The sequence below is a fragment of the Fukomys damarensis genome, unplaced genomic scaffold, assembly GCF_012274545.1.
Source record: "Fukomys damarensis isolate Sample0158 unplaced genomic scaffold, DMR_v1.0_HiC HiC_scaffold_1, whole genome shotgun sequence".
Taxonomy (NCBI): domain Eukaryota; kingdom Metazoa; phylum Chordata; class Mammalia; order Rodentia; family Bathyergidae; genus Fukomys; species Fukomys damarensis.
Genome location: NW_022900913.1, coordinates 62,872,607 through 62,891,415, shown reverse-complemented (window position 1 = coordinate 62,891,415; position 18,809 = coordinate 62,872,607). Strand labels below are relative to the sequence as shown.

At 46.5% G+C, this 18,809-nt stretch overlaps 1 protein-coding gene across 1 annotated transcript; it reads right to left on the bottom strand.

Annotated features, from left to right (window-relative positions):
• Window positions 1-497: 497 nt before the first annotated feature.
• Window positions 498-18,803, bottom strand: Prxl2a (peroxiredoxin like 2A). The gene is made up of 6 exons (XM_010629544.3): window positions 18,708-18,803; window positions 9,741-9,920; window positions 7,870-7,961; window positions 4,558-4,698; window positions 3,394-3,558; window positions 498-767 (listed from the first exon to the last, which is right to left on the bottom strand). The coding sequence occupies exons 2-6, from the start codon at window positions 9,916-9,918 to the stop codon at window positions 654-656; spliced, it is 690 nt and encodes a 229-aa protein (XP_010627846.1). The 5' UTR covers window positions 9,919-9,920; window positions 18,708-18,803; the 3' UTR covers window positions 498-653.
• Between the last annotated feature and the right edge of the window lie 6 nt (window positions 18,804-18,809).

Below are 18,809 nucleotides of genomic sequence, written 5' to 3'. Positions count from 1 at the left end.
ACAGGTGATTTCTGATGCACAGTTTTATTAAAGTCAGAGATGATTACTTCTTCTAGAAACAAATCTTTGACACTAGAATGGAAGACACTTTATAATTTACCTTTATCAAACAAACTACCTGATAACACATCAATTAATTTATATGAATATTACTTTGACATTACATGAGTCATTAAAAGAAAACTCTCAAGCCAAAACGCTTATATTTTCTACACTTTAGTTCAATCATCATCTTTTCTTAGATTTTCAAATTTATTTTATTTCTATTTTTTTGTGGTGCTGGGGGTTGAACCCAGGGGCACATGCATGCTAGCAAAGTGCTGTACCACTGAGCTGTACCCCCTCCACACTGCTCCAACTTTTCTTAATATTTGATGAAAATAAAAATTTCAAGTAACAGTGTTCAAACACACATCTGTAGTGAGGTGCAGCAGTCAACTTCATGCCTCATATTTTCCAGGTCTTTCCTTCAGTAGTTTCTTAGATTTTTGTCAGTCTTGTTTTTGGGCCTATTTTGCCTTTGGGCCTACACTGAAAACAATACTACAATGTATTAATAATCCATAGTGAGAATATGGTGTAAGCGGGTTTCTAACTCCCCAGCAACACAAGTGAGTGTCCCTAGTTAGTCATAGCTGGCCCCCTTCATGTGATCATTTGCTCTCTGAGGCTGGACTCCTGGGTCTGACCTTCTTGGCAGCTTCCAGAATAGAAAGTGGGTTTACTTTGTCTCCAAATTCTTTTTCTCGATGCTCAAGCAGAATACCCTAAAAAGAAACAAAAGGAACGTCAGTCCTCATTCATGAGACTATCACTGAGGGCCAGCTGACTGATCAGCCCTGTACCTGGAAACAGAGAACACAAAGTGGCATCAGGCCAGATACCTGCCGGTGAAGTCCAGTTTTCTTGGGAAGCCACATCACAATATTTGTACTACACAAGCAGCACACTGAAGCAGGAAGCCAGGAATGGTTACTTATGACAAAGGTATTAGGAAAGGCTTCACAGATGATGAAGCACAGGAGGCAGCTAGGATATAAACAGGAAGAGAGAGAGAGAGGTAAAGGTACACAGCAGCTGGAAAAAAAAAAAAGAATGAAGCTAACACAGGAAAACGCAATGGAACAGAATTCAAGAGGTGAGACTTTGGCAGGTGCTGAATGACCAGCTGAAAAGGGAGCCTGCTCTGTTCTTCAGTTTTCCTAAAAAACTGCAGGCCACCCTTCTGTATCATGAAGGAAAATGTACTGAGATACAGGATACCCCCAAATGACCCTAAAGTTATATATTATTATTGCTTGAAATTAGCATCAAAGAATCCTTATTAAAAAGCTCTTTAACTCATTACATCTGGAAACTCATCTTAAATTTAATTTAAAAATCTGTAAATACATTGTTATTATCTATAAAGACTTTAAAAATAACAAGTCCCACAATGCTGACAAGGCAGGAGATCAGGAAATCATATTTACTGTCTCAATAAAGCATAATACAGGCAGTAAAAATACTGAGAAATTATATGTAATAACATGGAAAAATGTGCAAGACACACTGCTAAAGAGAAAAAAAATTCAGTTTAGTAGAACACTATTTTCTGGAAAAAAAAAATCTAAAGCCATTCTGCTCTGTTCCAATGGTTGCCTATGGTGACTAAACTTGCAAAATGACCCCACCGTCATTTTGCTTTCTTCAAATTTTCTATAGCGTACATAAATTTATTTAAGTATGTTTTGCAGATTATCAAAACCAAAAACAAGAACAAAACAAAATGAAAACTCAATATCCCCACTGGGTGGCACCTGGCACCTGGCAGTCCTGATGCTCAGCTAGCCTAGTTAGCCTTCTGCAGGGCAGAGGAAAGCCAGGAGATCCAGGATGTACCAACAAAATCAAATACACACCTAGCAACACCAGGAATGTGCCACTGGGGCCCATGAGCACCAGGTGAGTCACTGGTAGGCAAGAAAAGGCTGGCAGGTATGGCAAATCCTGCCCTGGAGGCCAGGGTAGGCAGAGCCAGCGAGGAAGGAACACCACAGTGCAGCATGCAAAGAGGAAGTGGTCTGCCCACATGGAAGGGCATCTGGAAGGTCTCCAGGGAGCCACCTCTGAAGACAGTCCATGGGCAGGGGCAGGACAGGCTCTCTGGAGATACATAATGCATTTCAAATTTCATTTCCATCATAGCCCTTACTAGCCTTTTCTCTGGGTGACTGATTTCCTATCTCTGGGCCCATTTCCTTCCATGTAGATGGGAACAAGAATTCTTGACATCCAAACTGGCTGTAAGGAAGACATGTAGTCCTGTATGAGCACCTAGACAGGCAGACATACTCTGGTAGCCATTACCACTGACATTTTGATGTATTTGCCAAAAAATGAGCATATAGGCTTTGTTAAACACCATTTAATGCCAAGTTCTAACAGAAGCAAAAGCAGTTACCAAAATGTAAAAGATAGGAGAAATAAGACTTAAAATCCAAGGATTTCTATTTCCAGTTTCAGAGCTGCTAAACTGGAGAAAGACCAATTATCAACCTTGGTGGTTAAGATCCAATGATGCAGACCAGCCTGCCTTTCCACATAAAGAAAATACTTTCTTCACATGTTAACATCATAACCAAAGTTGACAGACTGGCCTAGAAGTCACACTGCCAGTCCCAGGTTGCCTGCCCTGCACTGCCTGCACCCATCGTGCCTCGTCTCTGCTGTACAGCTGTCTGCCTACGCTGGCACTGCTCCTCTTGGTACCACATGGGGCACCACACACTTGTTCATAGGCCCCCAGAGACCTCATCTCTCTTCTCTGTCTTCCTCTGGGATCCCCAGTCTGATTCTGGGTCCTTATATCCCTGCCCCACAACAGCCTATCTGCAGAGGGCTATTACCCTCTTCTCCAGGCTCAGCCCCAACACAGACTCCCACGGGTAAAAGTGTGGTCCCCTTCAACCTCCTTGGTTTTCCTCCTCTCCTCTTCATCTTCTCCATCATTCATCCTGATGGCTTAGGAACACACCAAAGAAGTAATTCATAAAGAGAATAAAAATGATGCTTTGGTCTGACCACAGATGACAAAACTTAAAGTGAAAAGGCCTAGATGCAAGTCCACAGTGTCACCACTGAAACTGTGCTCACTGGTGCTGTCACTCATATCCTCCTGTCCCAAGTTCTGTGTCTGCAATGTGATCAGACAAGTCAGACTATCGCATGATGTGTGTGACACAGCAGACACCAAATGTGTGATCGGTGACAACTGCCCACTCTTCTTCCCTTCCTCACGTTTGCTGGTCTAGGAAGGAAGACAAGGAGGCCACAAAGAGGAAAAGTCAGCTCCTCTCCCAAGCCTTTGATCTGCATATCCACTGACCCACAAGGAAAACACCAAGAATTTACCTGCTTTCCTGATCCCACTACAAAAACTCCACCAAGGATGACACCTTCGCCTTTCAGGTTTCCAGAGAAGCCTCCACTCCAGGCCCGGAAGAAGTTGCACCACACACCCAGGCGCAAGAATCCCATGAACAACAACTTCCGTCGCTGTGGACCATAGAACTTTTTCTACAGTACAAGAAAGACAGCACATTAGTAGCCTGTATGCTTGCCTTGCCCAGGGAGGACAGGTTCCAAGCAGGGCATCTGTTCTCAGGCAAAGCCTGCTGGGTCACATCCTCTCCCCACCCACCACACAAAAAGCTCCCACCCAGGACTATTTCCTCAATGTCTGAGGAAACATAAATTTGGCCAGGTTTAGCTTCTTCCTTAAAAACTGTTCGTGTGTGTGTGTGTGTGTGTGTGTGTGTGTGTGTGTGTGTGTGTGGTACAGGGCATAGAACTCACGTTTGCCTCACACATGCCACGAAGTGTTCTACCACTGAGCTACATCACCAGCCATGAGTTCAGCTTCTGACATGAGGCAGGCCTGACCTAGGAAAGCAACTGAAACTTCTCACTGTTTTGTTTTCTGTGGTCCTAGGGATGAACCCAGAAAGCACAGAGATACATCCCTAGCCCTTTATATATTTTGAGATAAGGTCTCACTATCTTTTCCAGGCTGGCCTTGCACTTATGACCCCATCTTATTCTCCTAAATAGTTCAGATTATAAGTATATATCACCATGCCTGGTGAAAAATTGTTATCATTATGATTATTTCACAGTGCTGGAGATGGAACTCAGGGCCTCATTAACACCAAGCAAACACTGAGCTACAGCTTCAACTTCTTATTGTTCTTACACGTACAAAAGTGCTACATCCTACACTGGGTGAACTAAAGAAGAAAAACACATTTAACAAATCAAGAGTTGGAAGTTTGCGCCAGGACTCCCATATGCATGTTGGGAACGTGAAGGGGTTTCAGCTACTTTCCACCCTTCTGGATCATACTGCAGGGAAAGGCTCCCATGATAACCAAGAGGATGGCCTATTCCGAGGGCTGGTGAGCCCCCTGCAAGCTCAGGGCAGAAGAAGGGGGACCAGCCAACAGATTCAGTCAGACACGGTCTGAGTTGCCCAACTCTCCACACCGAGACAGTCCCCTCCAGTCATAGCACATGCACCTGTGCATCCAGGAAGATTTCTCCTTTGAAATAAGGCTGGAAGTCTTTCACTTCAGTGCCAACCTGCTCTTTCACCACAGCATAGAGGGGGACGCCCAGTTTATCCAGCTTGGGTTTCAGGGAGGACAGGTCTGCAGCCTCCTGGGGAAGAGAAGGGATTCAGCTTCATGGGCATGAAGTCCTCCAACTCACAACAATGTACAAGTCCCAGCAACACACCTCTCCTCTTTACTGACCAGAGCATTGCTGGTACAGCAAGTACAAGAACAGGGGCAACAAAATGTCAGACAGGTCAGGCCCAGGGAGCCAAGCATGCGCCTGTTCCAGATAGGCTCCAGCTTCCTGATCAGGTGTCAGGTGCCCTCTGCAATGCAGGTGTCTCATCTTTCTCATGGTGGGAAGAAGACCTGGGCTCCTATTACGGGTATCCCAACTGCAGCATGGGCACAGCCATGACTGGGAGGCTGTGTCCAAACAGGTCATTCACTCCCAGCCCTGCACTTCTCTCCCACCTTATCTTCCAGCCCCTCTCCTACCCTAGGCCAAACCGGCACAAGGATCCACAGACTGATGTCATGCAGGCCATGTGACCACGGGAGCCCCCAGGGGTCTCCCCTCCCCTGCTATAATCTTCTGTCTCTCTCTACCTCAAACCTGACACTCTGGGAAGCATCCCTGGTCTACAACAATCTCCCTGGACAGTGAAGCCCAGCTTGTCTGCATGTCTATCTTCCCTGCTTGGCAGCTTTCTTTGCTGAGTCTGGGTGTTATCGCTAAGTTGAATGTTGTCAGTAGATTCATGATGTGTCCCATAGTCAGAAACTGAATCTTCTATTTCTTGGACCTCTCAGTGCCTAGCACATAGCTGGATACAGAGAGGGTATAAAGATCAGGCAGAAAGATTTGAAGGCAGACAATGGGGAGAATGCTGCTGAACTGAATGGTACAGACATCCCTGATCCTCATGAACTATGTGCTGGATGAATAAATAATACCACATGAGTTACGGTAAAGCTTCAACCTTAACAACAAATTCCCTTTTTACATTAGGTGTCAGAATTAAAGAATCAGCAGGAAATCCTTTTAAATGGAGCCTGCTCACCTCCAATACAAATGTGCTGCTTTATGTTAGCAACTTCACTTAATTTTTCATAACTTTCTAAAACAGGAAAGAAAGGATAGCGAGCACAGAAGAATTAATTATAATGAATTTATCAAGAGTTTCAGTGAGTGGAAATTTTGCCAGAGAGCAGAGCGGAGGACTACAGTGTTTAATGTGGTTGAAGACCATCTATCAAAGATTAATAGTTTCATTTGCTTTTTCTGGGCCCTTTAGATTGGATATGTCACTGTACAAAGCCCTGAAGTGGAAACTGAGTCATGCACCACCTCCTCAGGTCTCTCCAAATAACTCAGACTGCCACCCATCTACCACTTTAAAAACTGTTTTTACAAGATTGTTTGCCAAGGCACAGATCAGCACAGAGGAAAACAGGATGCAATTAGCAAGAAGTATTGCTTTGGAACCTTCAAAGTTTCACTGGTCTCATGAGATCAAGTCAAAACAGGCTTCCATGTTGGCGTTTGGAGGCATTACAGATTTGCAATGGAAAGCCCTGCGTTTAAACTCCACTGTAGTGGAAGGTGGAGCAGTGAACCCCTAAACACACCCACATCCTAATTTCTGGAAAGTATGAATATGTTACGTGACATAGCAAGGAAAAATTAAGTTTGAGATGAAATTTAGACTGCTAATCAGCTGACCATAAGTAAGAAGATTGTCCTATGGGCTGGAGCTTTGGCTTAGTAGTACAGCATGTTTACCATACTCAAGTCCCAGCACAGGTGTACACAAACACACACACACACATACACACACACAGATTTTCCTGGATTGTAATAGTGGGCCCAATGTAAACACCAGGACCCTTAAAATGTGAAGGGAGGTGGAGAAGTCAGTGTTATAGGGATACAATGAGAATGATTTGTCCAGCCACTGCTGACTTTGAAAATAGAGGAACAGACCATAAGCCAAGGAATTCTGGTAGCCTATAGAGGCTAGAGAAGGCAAAGCGATGGATCCTCCCCTACAGGCTTCAGGAGGAATGCAATCCAATTTCATCCAGGTTTATATAATAACTTTGTCGTTTAAGGGCACTGAGTTGGCCACTTGCTACAGCAGCAACAGGAAATTAATACACCTCCGCAGGCAGTGTCTTCCAAGCTCCTCACCACTGCTGCCTCCTCTGTAAAATGAGAATGGCAACAACAGACTGTATTTCCTAGAGATACAGTGAGGGGCTGACAAGATAACAGGCATAGACGTGCCAATATAAGAAGATGGATTCCTCACATATAAACAGGAGAGACCACCAGGCCACAGAGGTGATCCCTCATAGTGCAAGAGGTGACCAGGGGAATGGGGATGGAAACCTGGATAAGGCCAAAGCTACTACCTGGGAAACCAGGCTGCCTCCAAGGCAGAAGCATTATCATTCCCAGCTTTCTTCCTAGCAAGGCAGTAGGATTAGAACTTACAGCTTCTGCTACCAACCGGGCAGCCCACCAAACTACTCTGGCTCTCAGCTTGCCCATCTACAAAGTGACAATTTCCCTCTGACACTAGGTGCCTTCCTTTGATGTTTCCTCACTTCCTGCACAGGCAATGACGGCTTCCCTTTGAAAAGCCAATCAGGAGACTACTTAGTCAGTGAGCTTCAACGCTTTCCAGCTCTCATGCCAAGTGCACCCATGCTATCAGCATGACTGGCATATCAAACTTGTGAGGGGGCAGCAAGGCAGAAGGGCAACTGTGATGGAGCATATGATGCTCAGCTTTCCACGCCAGACTCCTGGTGGGTCCCCAGGGCTAGAAGACAGGCATGTCTGTTCCAAAGTGTGGCCTTGAACAGCTTCTGTATGTGCTGCTGCTCCATCATAGGTAGGGCCTGACCACATTCCCATCAGTAGAAGTCCAGCCCCCATTTCATTATCTGTGCTCTTAGGAGCACAGAACTGGACCTCGTAGCTGTCCTCAGTTAAATGGGAGTAGTCCAGGACAAAGATGTACAACACATGGTGAAAAGCTTGGAAGTACCAAAGGAGAGTCAGATGTGTTGCCAACCCCAGTTGGAGATGGCAAGTGCTACAGAACAGGAACAGAGCCTACGCCAAGAGAAATACCTAGTGCAAATAAAAAAGAACAGCTCAGGGTTGAATGAATAAAGGATAAGGAGGGCCTGAAGCACAGGAAATGCTCTGGCCCCACTTCTTGGGATCATTTGCTCCAAAGAGATCCTTGGAGGCACTCACCTCACGACAGAGGAAACAGCCTGGCCTCCGCACAGCCATAATCACAGCTCCATTCTTTTCCCATAGCTCCTTTGCTTTGAAAGTCCTTGAGTCTAAGGGAGAAGAAACAGAGACAACATCCCCTTCTCCCAGCCCTGCCCCAACCCCAGAGCAGCTCTTGAACTGCACTAGGTCAGGGCAAGGTCAGCAATTAGGCCTGAGAGGACCTGGACAGGCACTTTATACATGGGAAAAGACAAATGCATACAGGAATAAGTATCTCCCTGTGGAGAGGAAGTAAAGTTTAAGGAGTGGACTGTATGCTCAAAAGATCCCAAAATCTACTTTCAAACTAGAATCTTCCAAACAGCACTATTTCCAGCTCAATTGAAATTCCCTTTATGGCTGGCATTGTGGGACATTGTAACAACCCTATGGAGCACATACAAACTCAACATCTTGTACTCTGAACAACAAAACAACTCTACTCCTAAAAATGTACTCAAGGAAATAAAAAAGTAATTTAACATAAGTATGTTAACTGCACTATTACTAATAAAGCAGGCCAGATGATGTCCAATAAGGAAATCCTGGAAGCAAGACATTACGGCAGCCCCAGCCTGCTTCAGAGGTCACTCTGAGCCTGAATCTAGCTGTGGAATCCTGGGAAGGGGAAAGTGACTTTTCCTCTTTGGGCCTTGGTGTCTTTAGCAGGTCTAGTCATAGAGAGTTAGTGAGGGCTCAATAAATATGAACCCTTACATATATCCCAGATGCATTCTTGTCCCTGTAGGACGTTATATGAACAAGAAAGGAAGGAGGGAGAGTGAAAACATAATCGAAGGAGAGTGGAAAGCCAATGTTGAATAAAGCTCAACAGGCCTCTTTGCATCTTACTGAGGTTATCCACCAGGAGTCTCTGCAACTACTCCCTTGAGTTCCTCAGATAAGCTTCCTCAGGGAACAGATGATAGTGGCTTCGTCTTGAGCTCTAACCTGGGTACCACCCAGCCCATAAGCTCCAGTGTGTATCTGGGAATGACTGAGTCCTGCTGAGTTACAGCCTGTGTGCTACCAACAGCCAGTGAGGAGGCAGGGCGACCAGGATTGAGTGTGTGGCTCTGTCACTCCAGTGTCACTCCTCTGTCACTCCAGACAGAACTCTGGGTGGGTTCCCAGGGGAGGCAGACACACAGGTCTGTTCTACAGTGCTAAATTGAAGAGGGGACTGACCACACTTGATCAGTAGCAACCCAGACCCCCACTTCGATAAGCAAATCCCTCCCTACTGATGCTGAGCATTGGGAACATGGAACTGGACAAATAGTATGTCTCAGACTGAGGAATTGGACTCAGGGATTCTGTTTTTTAGGGAGATACCACAGCCTGGAATTCCTCAGAACACTCTGTGGAAGGGCTGGTTTGTTAAGTGATGTTATAACATCATTAAGTATTATTGAGTAATTTATCATTACAGTTAGACAACAGAGTGAAAATTGACATTGAAAAGAAAAATGTAACAAGGGCCAGGGATTTAGCTCAGTGGTTCCGCCGCCTCCCTTGCAAGCACAAGGACTGGAGTTCAATCCCTGGTACCAAAAACAAACAAACAAACAAACAAAAAAACCATAACATAGAAACTGTAACATAGCAACTTATACCAAAACCATAACTATGCAACAATATGTATACATGGAAAAGAATAGGCAAAAAACGATTGTGTCACAGTAATGGAATGAATGGTAATAGAAAAAGTGTTACTAAATTTTCCCTAATGCTGTTATATTGCTTTTTCAAAAAAGAAAGATCTATTTTAGAAAGAAAAAAAAATTAAGTATGCCTGCACCTCAGTATCTTAGAAAAGTACTGGGACCAGCAGGGTCACTACTTACCCTTCTCCAATGTTTTCAGGTCTATATCTTCCAGATACTCCAGTGTTGCTTCTTGGGACTTGGATAGAAACATGTCTGTGTTGGCCAGGACCAGTGCCAAGGCAGCAGCCCCCAGGGCTCCTGCACCAATGGACCACATCCCCATGGAGAAGAAGCTTGGGTTCGGGAGGAAAGACATTCCTGGAGATGGAGAGGAAGGGGGATATTACTGCTCCCACAGGACAGCCGGAATCCGATCTGCCAGGCAAGGCTGAGGGGTTGGGGGGCAGCCAGGAGACCGGAGGAGGAGGGGCGCAATGTTGGAGACCAGACTGGACCAGGCTGCAGAGCACCTGCCTTCCCAGAGCTCGGGGTATGGCATGTGCCGGCTCACCCCAAGGAGCTCACCAGGGAGTCAGGTGCCAGTCCAGGGAAATGATAACCTTTTCAGGGCTTCTCTTGTTCCTTCCCCTCAAAACATAGGTAGTGATGGTTGGCCTGCCGTAACCTCTTGGTGGCAGAAAAATTGCCTGTTTTTCTCACTGATGCCTGTCTTTCACTACCCACGTAGCTTAGCTATCATCTCCCTGGGTAGGGGAAGCTTCCTCAGAAGACATCTGTTTTGCTACTCCATTTTTCTTCTTTGCAAATCTCCCAGAAACAAGGACCATATTTTATTCATCAAATCCTAGCTAGTGCCCAGGAGGGCCTCACACATGGTGGGCAGGCAATCTCGGTACATTTCTCTCAACTGAAAGGAGCTTTATTTTTTACTCATTATAGAAATAAAATAGGCCCTTGGTAAAAATTTTAAAAAACAATTAAAAGAGAGGCAATTTATAAAATCAAGAAAACAAATCTTCTCTGAAGATGGTCACTGTTCGATGTCAGCGTGCCCTGGGAACAGAACTGTATCAAGGTCTTCTGAATGTGTGGGAGACAGGGGAGCAGGTGGGCATCTGCTTAGGAAGGGGCCAGGCAAAAGGTGCCTGCACAGGGTATGGGACTCGGCAAAGGAAAGGGAGTTTCAGGAAAGTCCCACTGGATCCAGTCTGGTTCTCAGCCAAGTCCAGCTGCTTTGCTAATAATAATCCTCCTGTGTGGGAAATCCTGGAAGTATCCTACCTTTGTAAAAGCAGTAGGGACCCATCCATTTCCTTCTCCTGCTGCTTCTAACACTTATCCTCCCATCTGGCCCTTCCTAGTGCCTTCCTCCCTAAGCACCAGTATGATTCCATGTGCTGAGATCATGGGGGATACGTCTATGGGTGTGTGGCGCGGGAACACAGACAACTTCAGACTCAACAAGGTAGGAGAATTCTTAGGATTTCCTAGGATTTAGCAAGGATTCTACAAAGATCAAGCCACAGTCCATCCATATATCCATGTCACTTTGAGGGAGGCATCTGAGTAGAGCATCCCATTGAATTAGGAAGAAATCAATCAGTGGGATGACTTTGGGAAGGAAAACAAGTAGGCCAGGAAAACAAGTAGGCCAGGCTCACCCTGAGGCCAGCCTGGGAAGCTCAGATTTGAGGTAAAAGATAAAAAAGCAGTTCCAGGCCAGGGGTCACATAGAGAAAAATGTGAGGAAGAGGAATCTGGCATCTATGTATTAGGAGAAAGTGAAAAGAGGAGGAGTTCAGTATGTGCATTTTGGGAGAGGTGGTGCTGCTGTAATGTTTCCAATGTGTGAGGGTCTCCAGCTGGGACAAAGAGGTCTTATAATCCAACTACTCAAAATGTGACCTAAAATAAATCTGATAGAATTGAATGATGATGACAACAACTTATAGATAACCAAGTTCCAGAGCCAAGAAGGAAAGAACGTTTCACGGGTGTGCATCCAATTTTTTTTTTAATGTGGCACAGTTACACGTTACTAGATTATAGTTCACAGGACAATTAGGAAGTAAAGCACAGCTCTCATAATCTATGGTAAGCAGGAGATTCTGCAGAGCCAGGGACAATGTCTGTGCCTTTACATAGCTCTTAAACATCCTGGATTTCTGACAGGTGTGTATGATTCAAGACCACAGGAGTGCTAAACATTTCTGCACCAATATGCAAAAGCCAGCTTACCTCTGCCCTACAAATGGGCTTACTCCAACTTCTGCAGCTCTAACAGTGCATTCAGGAAGCCTAGAGACCCTTACAGTCAGCTCTGCATCCTTCCAACGCACCTCTGCTGCACTAAGGGGCAATGGGCTCAATCTTCCCCCTCCCCAGCCATGTGTATTTAGCCTGTTTGATGAGCCCAAAGGGATTCAACTCAGCTAGACTCAACCGTTATTTTAAAACATTTATTCAGCACTGGTCTATTCAATAAATGGACTTCTGGGGGCCATGAAATGAAATGATACACAGTCTTCACAGAGATATGGGCACACAAGGACAGACAAATTAGCAGGAAGATGAGGCAGCCTGGGGCAGGTATGAACGAGGCCATGACAGTGAAGGACAAGCGACAGTCTGGGAAGCCATAGAAACATGGAAAGTGGCTTTGAAGCTGATACAGGGTGCAGGAGGAAGGGCAAAATGGCTTGGCTGGGCCTCAGCTGACAGCCTGGGAAGAAGCAGGCAGATGCGGACAAATGTTAAGTGCTGAAGGCAACTTGAGAACTCAAGTTTCTGTGCTGCAAAGGTTCCCATCTCCCTACCTCAGGTTCAAGGGCTGGTGTACAACATCCAGGCTTCAAAACTCACAGGAGTGTTTTCTATTTCCGAGCCCTACTCCCATCCCCAGCTGTGATTCAAAAAGTGTGAGCAGAGTCATCCCTCTGGGGAGGTGGCCTGATCCTCAGGTCCAGCAGTACCAGGCTATGAGAGCATTATCAGAATTACTGGAGTGAGGCCTCTCTGTGGACACACTGTTTCCAGTGGGTCTCCAGCAGGTGGCTTTACTGCCAGTGACAAGCAATGAAAGCCAACTCCTGGGATACCTACAGCATACACAGGTTCAGTTACTCTACCAGACCCCAAAGCTACATGGCACCTACCATGCCAGCAAGCTTTGGAGCACCTATCCCCGCATCTTGCTACATATCTGAATCACTATTCCTGCTCACTAAAAGGGTGACAGGAGGAGCTCTATCATAGAAACAGAACCATGCAACTCCATCTGGGGCCTTGATGAGAGAGGCAGAGATCATTAGTACTGAATTTCCTTAGCCTGAGTTCACTCACTGAACAGTTCCATAATGAAGAGATTAGCTTGTTTGCAGCTGCAAAGACTGAGGTTTAGAGTTTGGTACAGCCATCAGGACCTGTCACATAGACCACAGTCAACAGGAATTGACCTAGTAGCCTTTCTACTGTTACAGCTTGCCTCAGCATACATTCACAAGTATGTTTTATTTGAGGGGTACGGGGGTTCGAACTCCGGTCCTTTCGCTTGAGAGGCAGGTGCCAGTACCACTGGGCTAAATCCCTGCCCCTCACAAGTATGTTTGTGGAGTTTAAGGGTATGGTCTCCATTGTCTTAAGAGAATTCAAAAAGATCAAGTTATCAAGTCATGAATCAAATACATTCAAAGTATGTTTGCTCTAGGAAATTTACCATATGCCAGATGTCCCTTTTCTTTCCTCCCATTCTATCCCCCTTCCATTAAGGAAAGGGTCAGTCTCCCTGAAAGAGAATAGTAAGGTTGTTTATAGAAGAGCTAACTCCCACAGTAGAATTCAGTTCCTTATGTGGGGCCTGGCTGACCCTCCTTCTCCTGCAGAAGGTGAAGCAGACAAACAACAGCTGTGAAAGATCACAAGGCAGCTTTGGTCTGTGAAGAGGGGTGTGAGGCCGGGAGAGGACTCACCAGCTTGGCCTGGGAAGCCCAGTTTGCCTCCCTCACCAAGCCTCATTTTTCTCATCTCCAAAATGAGGACACCCCATGATTCTAACACAATCAGCTGATTTCAGAGTCACAACATTATTAATTGTTCACCAACACCACCCTCCATACCTACCTGTCTTGCCCATTAGTTTCCTGCCTAGGCTGCCTCTTCCTTACACAGACACCTCCTCTCCCCACACAGGTCCCATTCCCAACACTGGGCAGGTCAGACCTAGGCACAGACACTCACTGTCCACAGCATCCACACCTTTGCCTCTGCTGACAATGAGGTTGGCCCATGGGTGAGCAGGCAGGGTGCGCAGGCAGGCAACAAGGGAGGGGTGGAGGTGGGGCTCTGGAGTCTTGCCTAGGTCCCTAAGCTCTATCACTCCACAGGCAGGACCAGGCCACAGAGAAACCCTGGGGCCCCTTCAGTTTTCAGCAGTTAATCTCAGAAAACATCAAAATGGAGAGCTGCCAAGGCCCCCTAGACTTCAAAAAGTTGAGCAAAGGTTTGAGTCATTTGCAGTCATGCAGATTATAACATTTCCCAAGTGCCAGCAGACACCCCCAGCTATCCGGTGCAGACCAATGAAGCGAAGCACTCAACATAGCCCATATGTCACATAAACGGCATCAAAGGGAGCTGTCCCGTTCTCCACAGCTCCTTGTGCCACCTGCTCCTCTGCCCATTCCTCAGCCCTTTCCCAGGAAATGAACCATTGCTTCCTCCCTTTGTTTTCCTGTCTTTTTTTTTCTTGCCACTTAAGTGGCTTCTCTCAACTCACACTCCCTTCCTGGTAACCACAGTTCCTTCCAGTACTTCACCACCATCTTTGTACTGACTCTGGGTCCCCATTCCTATTTCTCGCTCAAAGTTTCCACTTTTTTCAATATATTGCATCACACCATGTCCAAAACTGCTGGCCACTCTACTGAAATCAATTTTTTGACTCAGGTTCCCGATCTCAGAAAACCACCCAGCCAACTGCTCAAGCCAAAAATCTTTCTTTGGCCCTCACTGCCCGCACTTAGGAAATTCTGTCCGTCTTATAAAATGTATCTGCTACCCAACCTCCTCTCTATTTCCCTGCTACTGTCCAAGCCCTGGCTAATTACTATATTTTGTACCTCATCTATTTCAGCAGCCACAGAACTGAATTTGGCAGGTCTCCACTTTGGTTCTCTGCAGTTTATTCTTCATCCACACAATCAACAGCACAGTCTAAATTCAGCCCATCACCCTAGCCTTAGCTCCTACCACTACAGCCACCTCCCTAGACCCCTCAGCGTCCAAGGCTACCCAGTTTTCTATAACTACAAATAACACCTTTCCTCTAAACCCTTTCCTGAAAGCCCTGCCAACTGCCTGCTCCCTTGCCTCTGACCGTAGTGTACACATGTGTGAACACATGCATACCATCACTTACACAAATGGACTTCATGGATTAATGTGTTTCGGTTGCACATCTGTCTTCATAATTACAGTAGCACAGTCTGGGGGGGGATATCATTTTAACTCATCCTGAATCCCAGCACTTAACACCAATCCTGATAATTAGATACATTATATTCCAATGAGGGCCCTTGAATTTTATTCACTAACCTCCACAGTGAGGCAATTGTAACTAACTTACAGCCATTCAATTTTAGTTCCTTGTGCTGAAACTGGAACGTAATTTTGAACAAAGCTCCCCTGACATTAAAGAAAATGATCAACCTTGAGGTTTAGGTCCTAGCCTGACTTCTAACAAAGGCTCCCAACACAAGCTACAGACCCTGTGGGTGCAGTTCTCATCTGTAAAGACAGAGGGAGGAAATAGAAATTCTTTGGGGACATCCCAACTCTGACATACAGGGCCAGGGATTTAGCACAGTGGTGACGCTGCCTGCCTTGAAAGCGCAAAGTCCTACTTTCAATACCTGGTACCAAAAAAGAGAAACCAACTCTGACAACATCTAGAATTTATTCCATGTCTGTAGCTACAAGGATCTAGGGGCACTCCAGAAAGCAAGGAGGTACCAACCAACACTGCTCTCCTGCCAGCTTTGTATACTCTTCGTTTCTTTCCCTGGCTTAACTCCTGTCTGCTCAAGAAGCTGCCTCTGGCAGGAACTGCTGAAGTCTTAATAAAGCACCAGGACTGGGTGGGTTAATTCATGTTTGAAACAAGTACAGGCAGTACAGTATCATACTCTAAACATCAAGGGTACACCTGCCTAGCCCAGCCCCACCCAGGGAATCCTCCCTCCTCAAATTGAGTTAGCCTGAGGCAGATGCCAAGTAGGAAGAAGTGGGGTATTGAGGGAGACAAAGGAAAAAGTGTATGTATGTGGGCCTCCCTGCCTCAGGCCCTCAGTGAATAAGGCTGAAAGGATGCTTCATTCTCCTCTCCTCTATTCCCCCCTTCTTCCCTCCATGATCTAATTCAGCTTCTTCTTTATTGAGTAAATGAGAGAACTAAGGCCCAGAGAAGGGGCTGGCTAATCCTGGTCACCTATGTGGGATAGGTTTTCAGTGGCCATACTGAGACCCAGGTCTGGGCCTCCCAGTTTCCAGACTATGAGTGTTTATCTTGCTTTGTTCACTCCAGGTGCCAAGCAGCCAGCCATGGGCCAGTGATCTCTAAAGCTAGAACAGTGAAGGGGTTAGAGCTCGGGAAAAGGGTCCGTGCAGGTTCTGAAACCTGATCATCAGCATCAAACAAGCAAGCTAAGAGCCAAGTCTGGCCTCAGAATGGAAATCTGCTGCCTAGAGAGAACACAAACCACTTCTGAGTCTAAGACTTGGCAAAGAGTTTACATACTAATGCCAAATATTTTGTTAAGGGTCATATTGCCCATTCTCACTGAGAAGTTGATTTGCACTTTTCCTACCCAGAGTAACAAGGCCCTATCAATTCTAGATGCTAAAGAGAAAGCTTAAAAATACCAGTATAGCACTATGATGACACAGTGGGCAATGGCAGATGTTCTCCCACCTGTGTCCTCAAGGACCATGATACCAGCCACTTGACATGAGCTCTCGCCTATCTGCTCTAGTCTCCAATTCTCAGCTCTTCCTGGCTCTGCTCAGGCCTCTGCTCAGGTGCTAGACTCCAAAAGTTGGAAACAGATGCGCAAAGCAGAAGACAATATACCAAGCTACCAGGGAAACTTTAAGACACAGAGAAGATGAGGCTTGTAGGGGATGGTAGAGGTCCTTTCCTCTGAGAAATGACGCGTTAGCTGCAGAGTCCCTCAAAGATCCAGCCATTCTGTCCTCTTCTGCAAGTCTGGGCTGGACACCTACCAAGCCAGGAAGCCAAGGATGATACAACAGACTCGGCTCCAGAACCCGAATCCTAAGCTCACTCTGTGACTCTGAACAGTCATCTCATCCTTGTGTACCTCAGCATGTTCTTAAAAACAAAGAAGCTGGGGGATTTAGCTCAGCGGCACCATGCAAGGCCCTGAATTGGATCCCCAGTACCAAAAAACAAAACAAAACAAAAGCATCTGAAAACATGGTCATTTAAGAAAAGCAATGTGAAACATGGCAATGCACTAGCATTATGGTCCTTTTCTTTGCAGGGCTCACATTCACTCCTTCTCCTGAGGGCAGGGCACCTGCAGCATGACAAACATTGATCCACTGCGTCACTGCAGGCTGCCTCGAGGGCAGAAGCACTAGGTCTGTGGGATTCCCTGGCTTATCCCTGCCCTGCCACTGTCTGCCAGTCTACAATCCACCATCCACCCTCCTGTGGCCGCCCACACTGCCCTCTGCGCTAGTAGCACCAGAGAAGGCAAAGGGCACTAATCAGCTGAAACCTTCCTGTGTCAGAGGCCACTGGGCTCAGAGGTGAGGCTGGCTCTCTTCACAGCACCACTCGGAAGTTCTCACCACACAAACCTCCACCAAAGGAGGCTTGCAGCCCTCTGCTCAACTCTATTGCTGCAAGGACCCACCTGGCAGGAGACTGGTTTTTTCCTAAGACACTGACAGAGACTGGGGCTTAGGCCCTAGAATTCTAGTCTTAAACCTTCCCGGTAACACAGGAGCTGAAGGCACAATCATCAGAAATGTCCTTTGTATCATGTTCAACAAGAATACATAGTCTCAACTAAACAATGGGGAAATGCCCAGAACAACTACCATCTAACTCTAATTCCTACAATTTGCACAAACCTGGACACTTTTGCTTCTGTAAAATGGGAATGATTCCCAAATCACGTTCTGCAGAGATGAAAAAAACAGAACATTAAATGTATAGGAGACACTCTGTAAGCTATCTTATAAAGCACAACATAGATATGGGGGATAATGCTTATTTCTCAATTAATTACCCCCAGTTGTTCTTTAAATACAAAACGAAGAGTTTTCTTATTAATGAGAATCTTCTGTAGAGTCGGGGTTTCCAAGTCTTAATCCCAATTCTATTTTCAGGGCCCTACCAAAGGAGTATATCTAAGGCTGAAAAAGTCAGCTCCATGACAATACTTTTCAAAATAAATTCTAATTGCTTTCGCTTTCTAAAAAATTATCTACTGGACTCAAAGCACGATTCATTAAAATAAAAGCAAAGCTAAGATGTAGTCTAGGCAATCGAACGGTGCAAAGGCGGGGAAGGGCTGAGACACCAGGCTGGCCCTAATTTTGCCCACCTGGCCATCTCCACGTCTCCTACACAGCCGGCCCACATTCACACCGAGCACAGGCTGCGCGGTTCACCTTATCCTCGCACCTCTGCGCTGCTTCACAACGGACCCTCAGGTCTGTTCCGATTTTAAGTCAGATTTGTAACCTTTGCAGGAGGGAGAGCAGGTGCCTCTGAGACAGTAAGAAAACCACTACTGATGAGCTCGTGAAACACAGGACCGTGCGCAGCTCAGGGACAGGGTGCCAGCCGTCACTCCCGGCCACCCCGGGCTTCCCACCCCTTTTCTCAGTCCTTTGTCTCGGCCACTCCATATCCAGGGCACCCGCCTCCCTCAGAGCAAGCGAGCGCGGGCAGATGAGCTTCTTCGCCCAGAGACCCGCGCGAGATCGGCCACAGACAGCGGCGCGTGGGGTCCGGGAGGGAGAGGCATCTGGAGCCGGGGTCGGGGCTGCTTGAGGGGGCGCGGGTCGCACCCCAGACCACACTCAGCCACCCGGCCCAGCCCGCAGCCTCACCTGCGCGCAGCGGTCCAGCTTCCGTGGATGTTACGCGCCTCGCAGAGCCGGGTATTAGGCGGCCACCGCAGGTGCTTCCCGCCCGCCTTCCCCGCGTGGGAG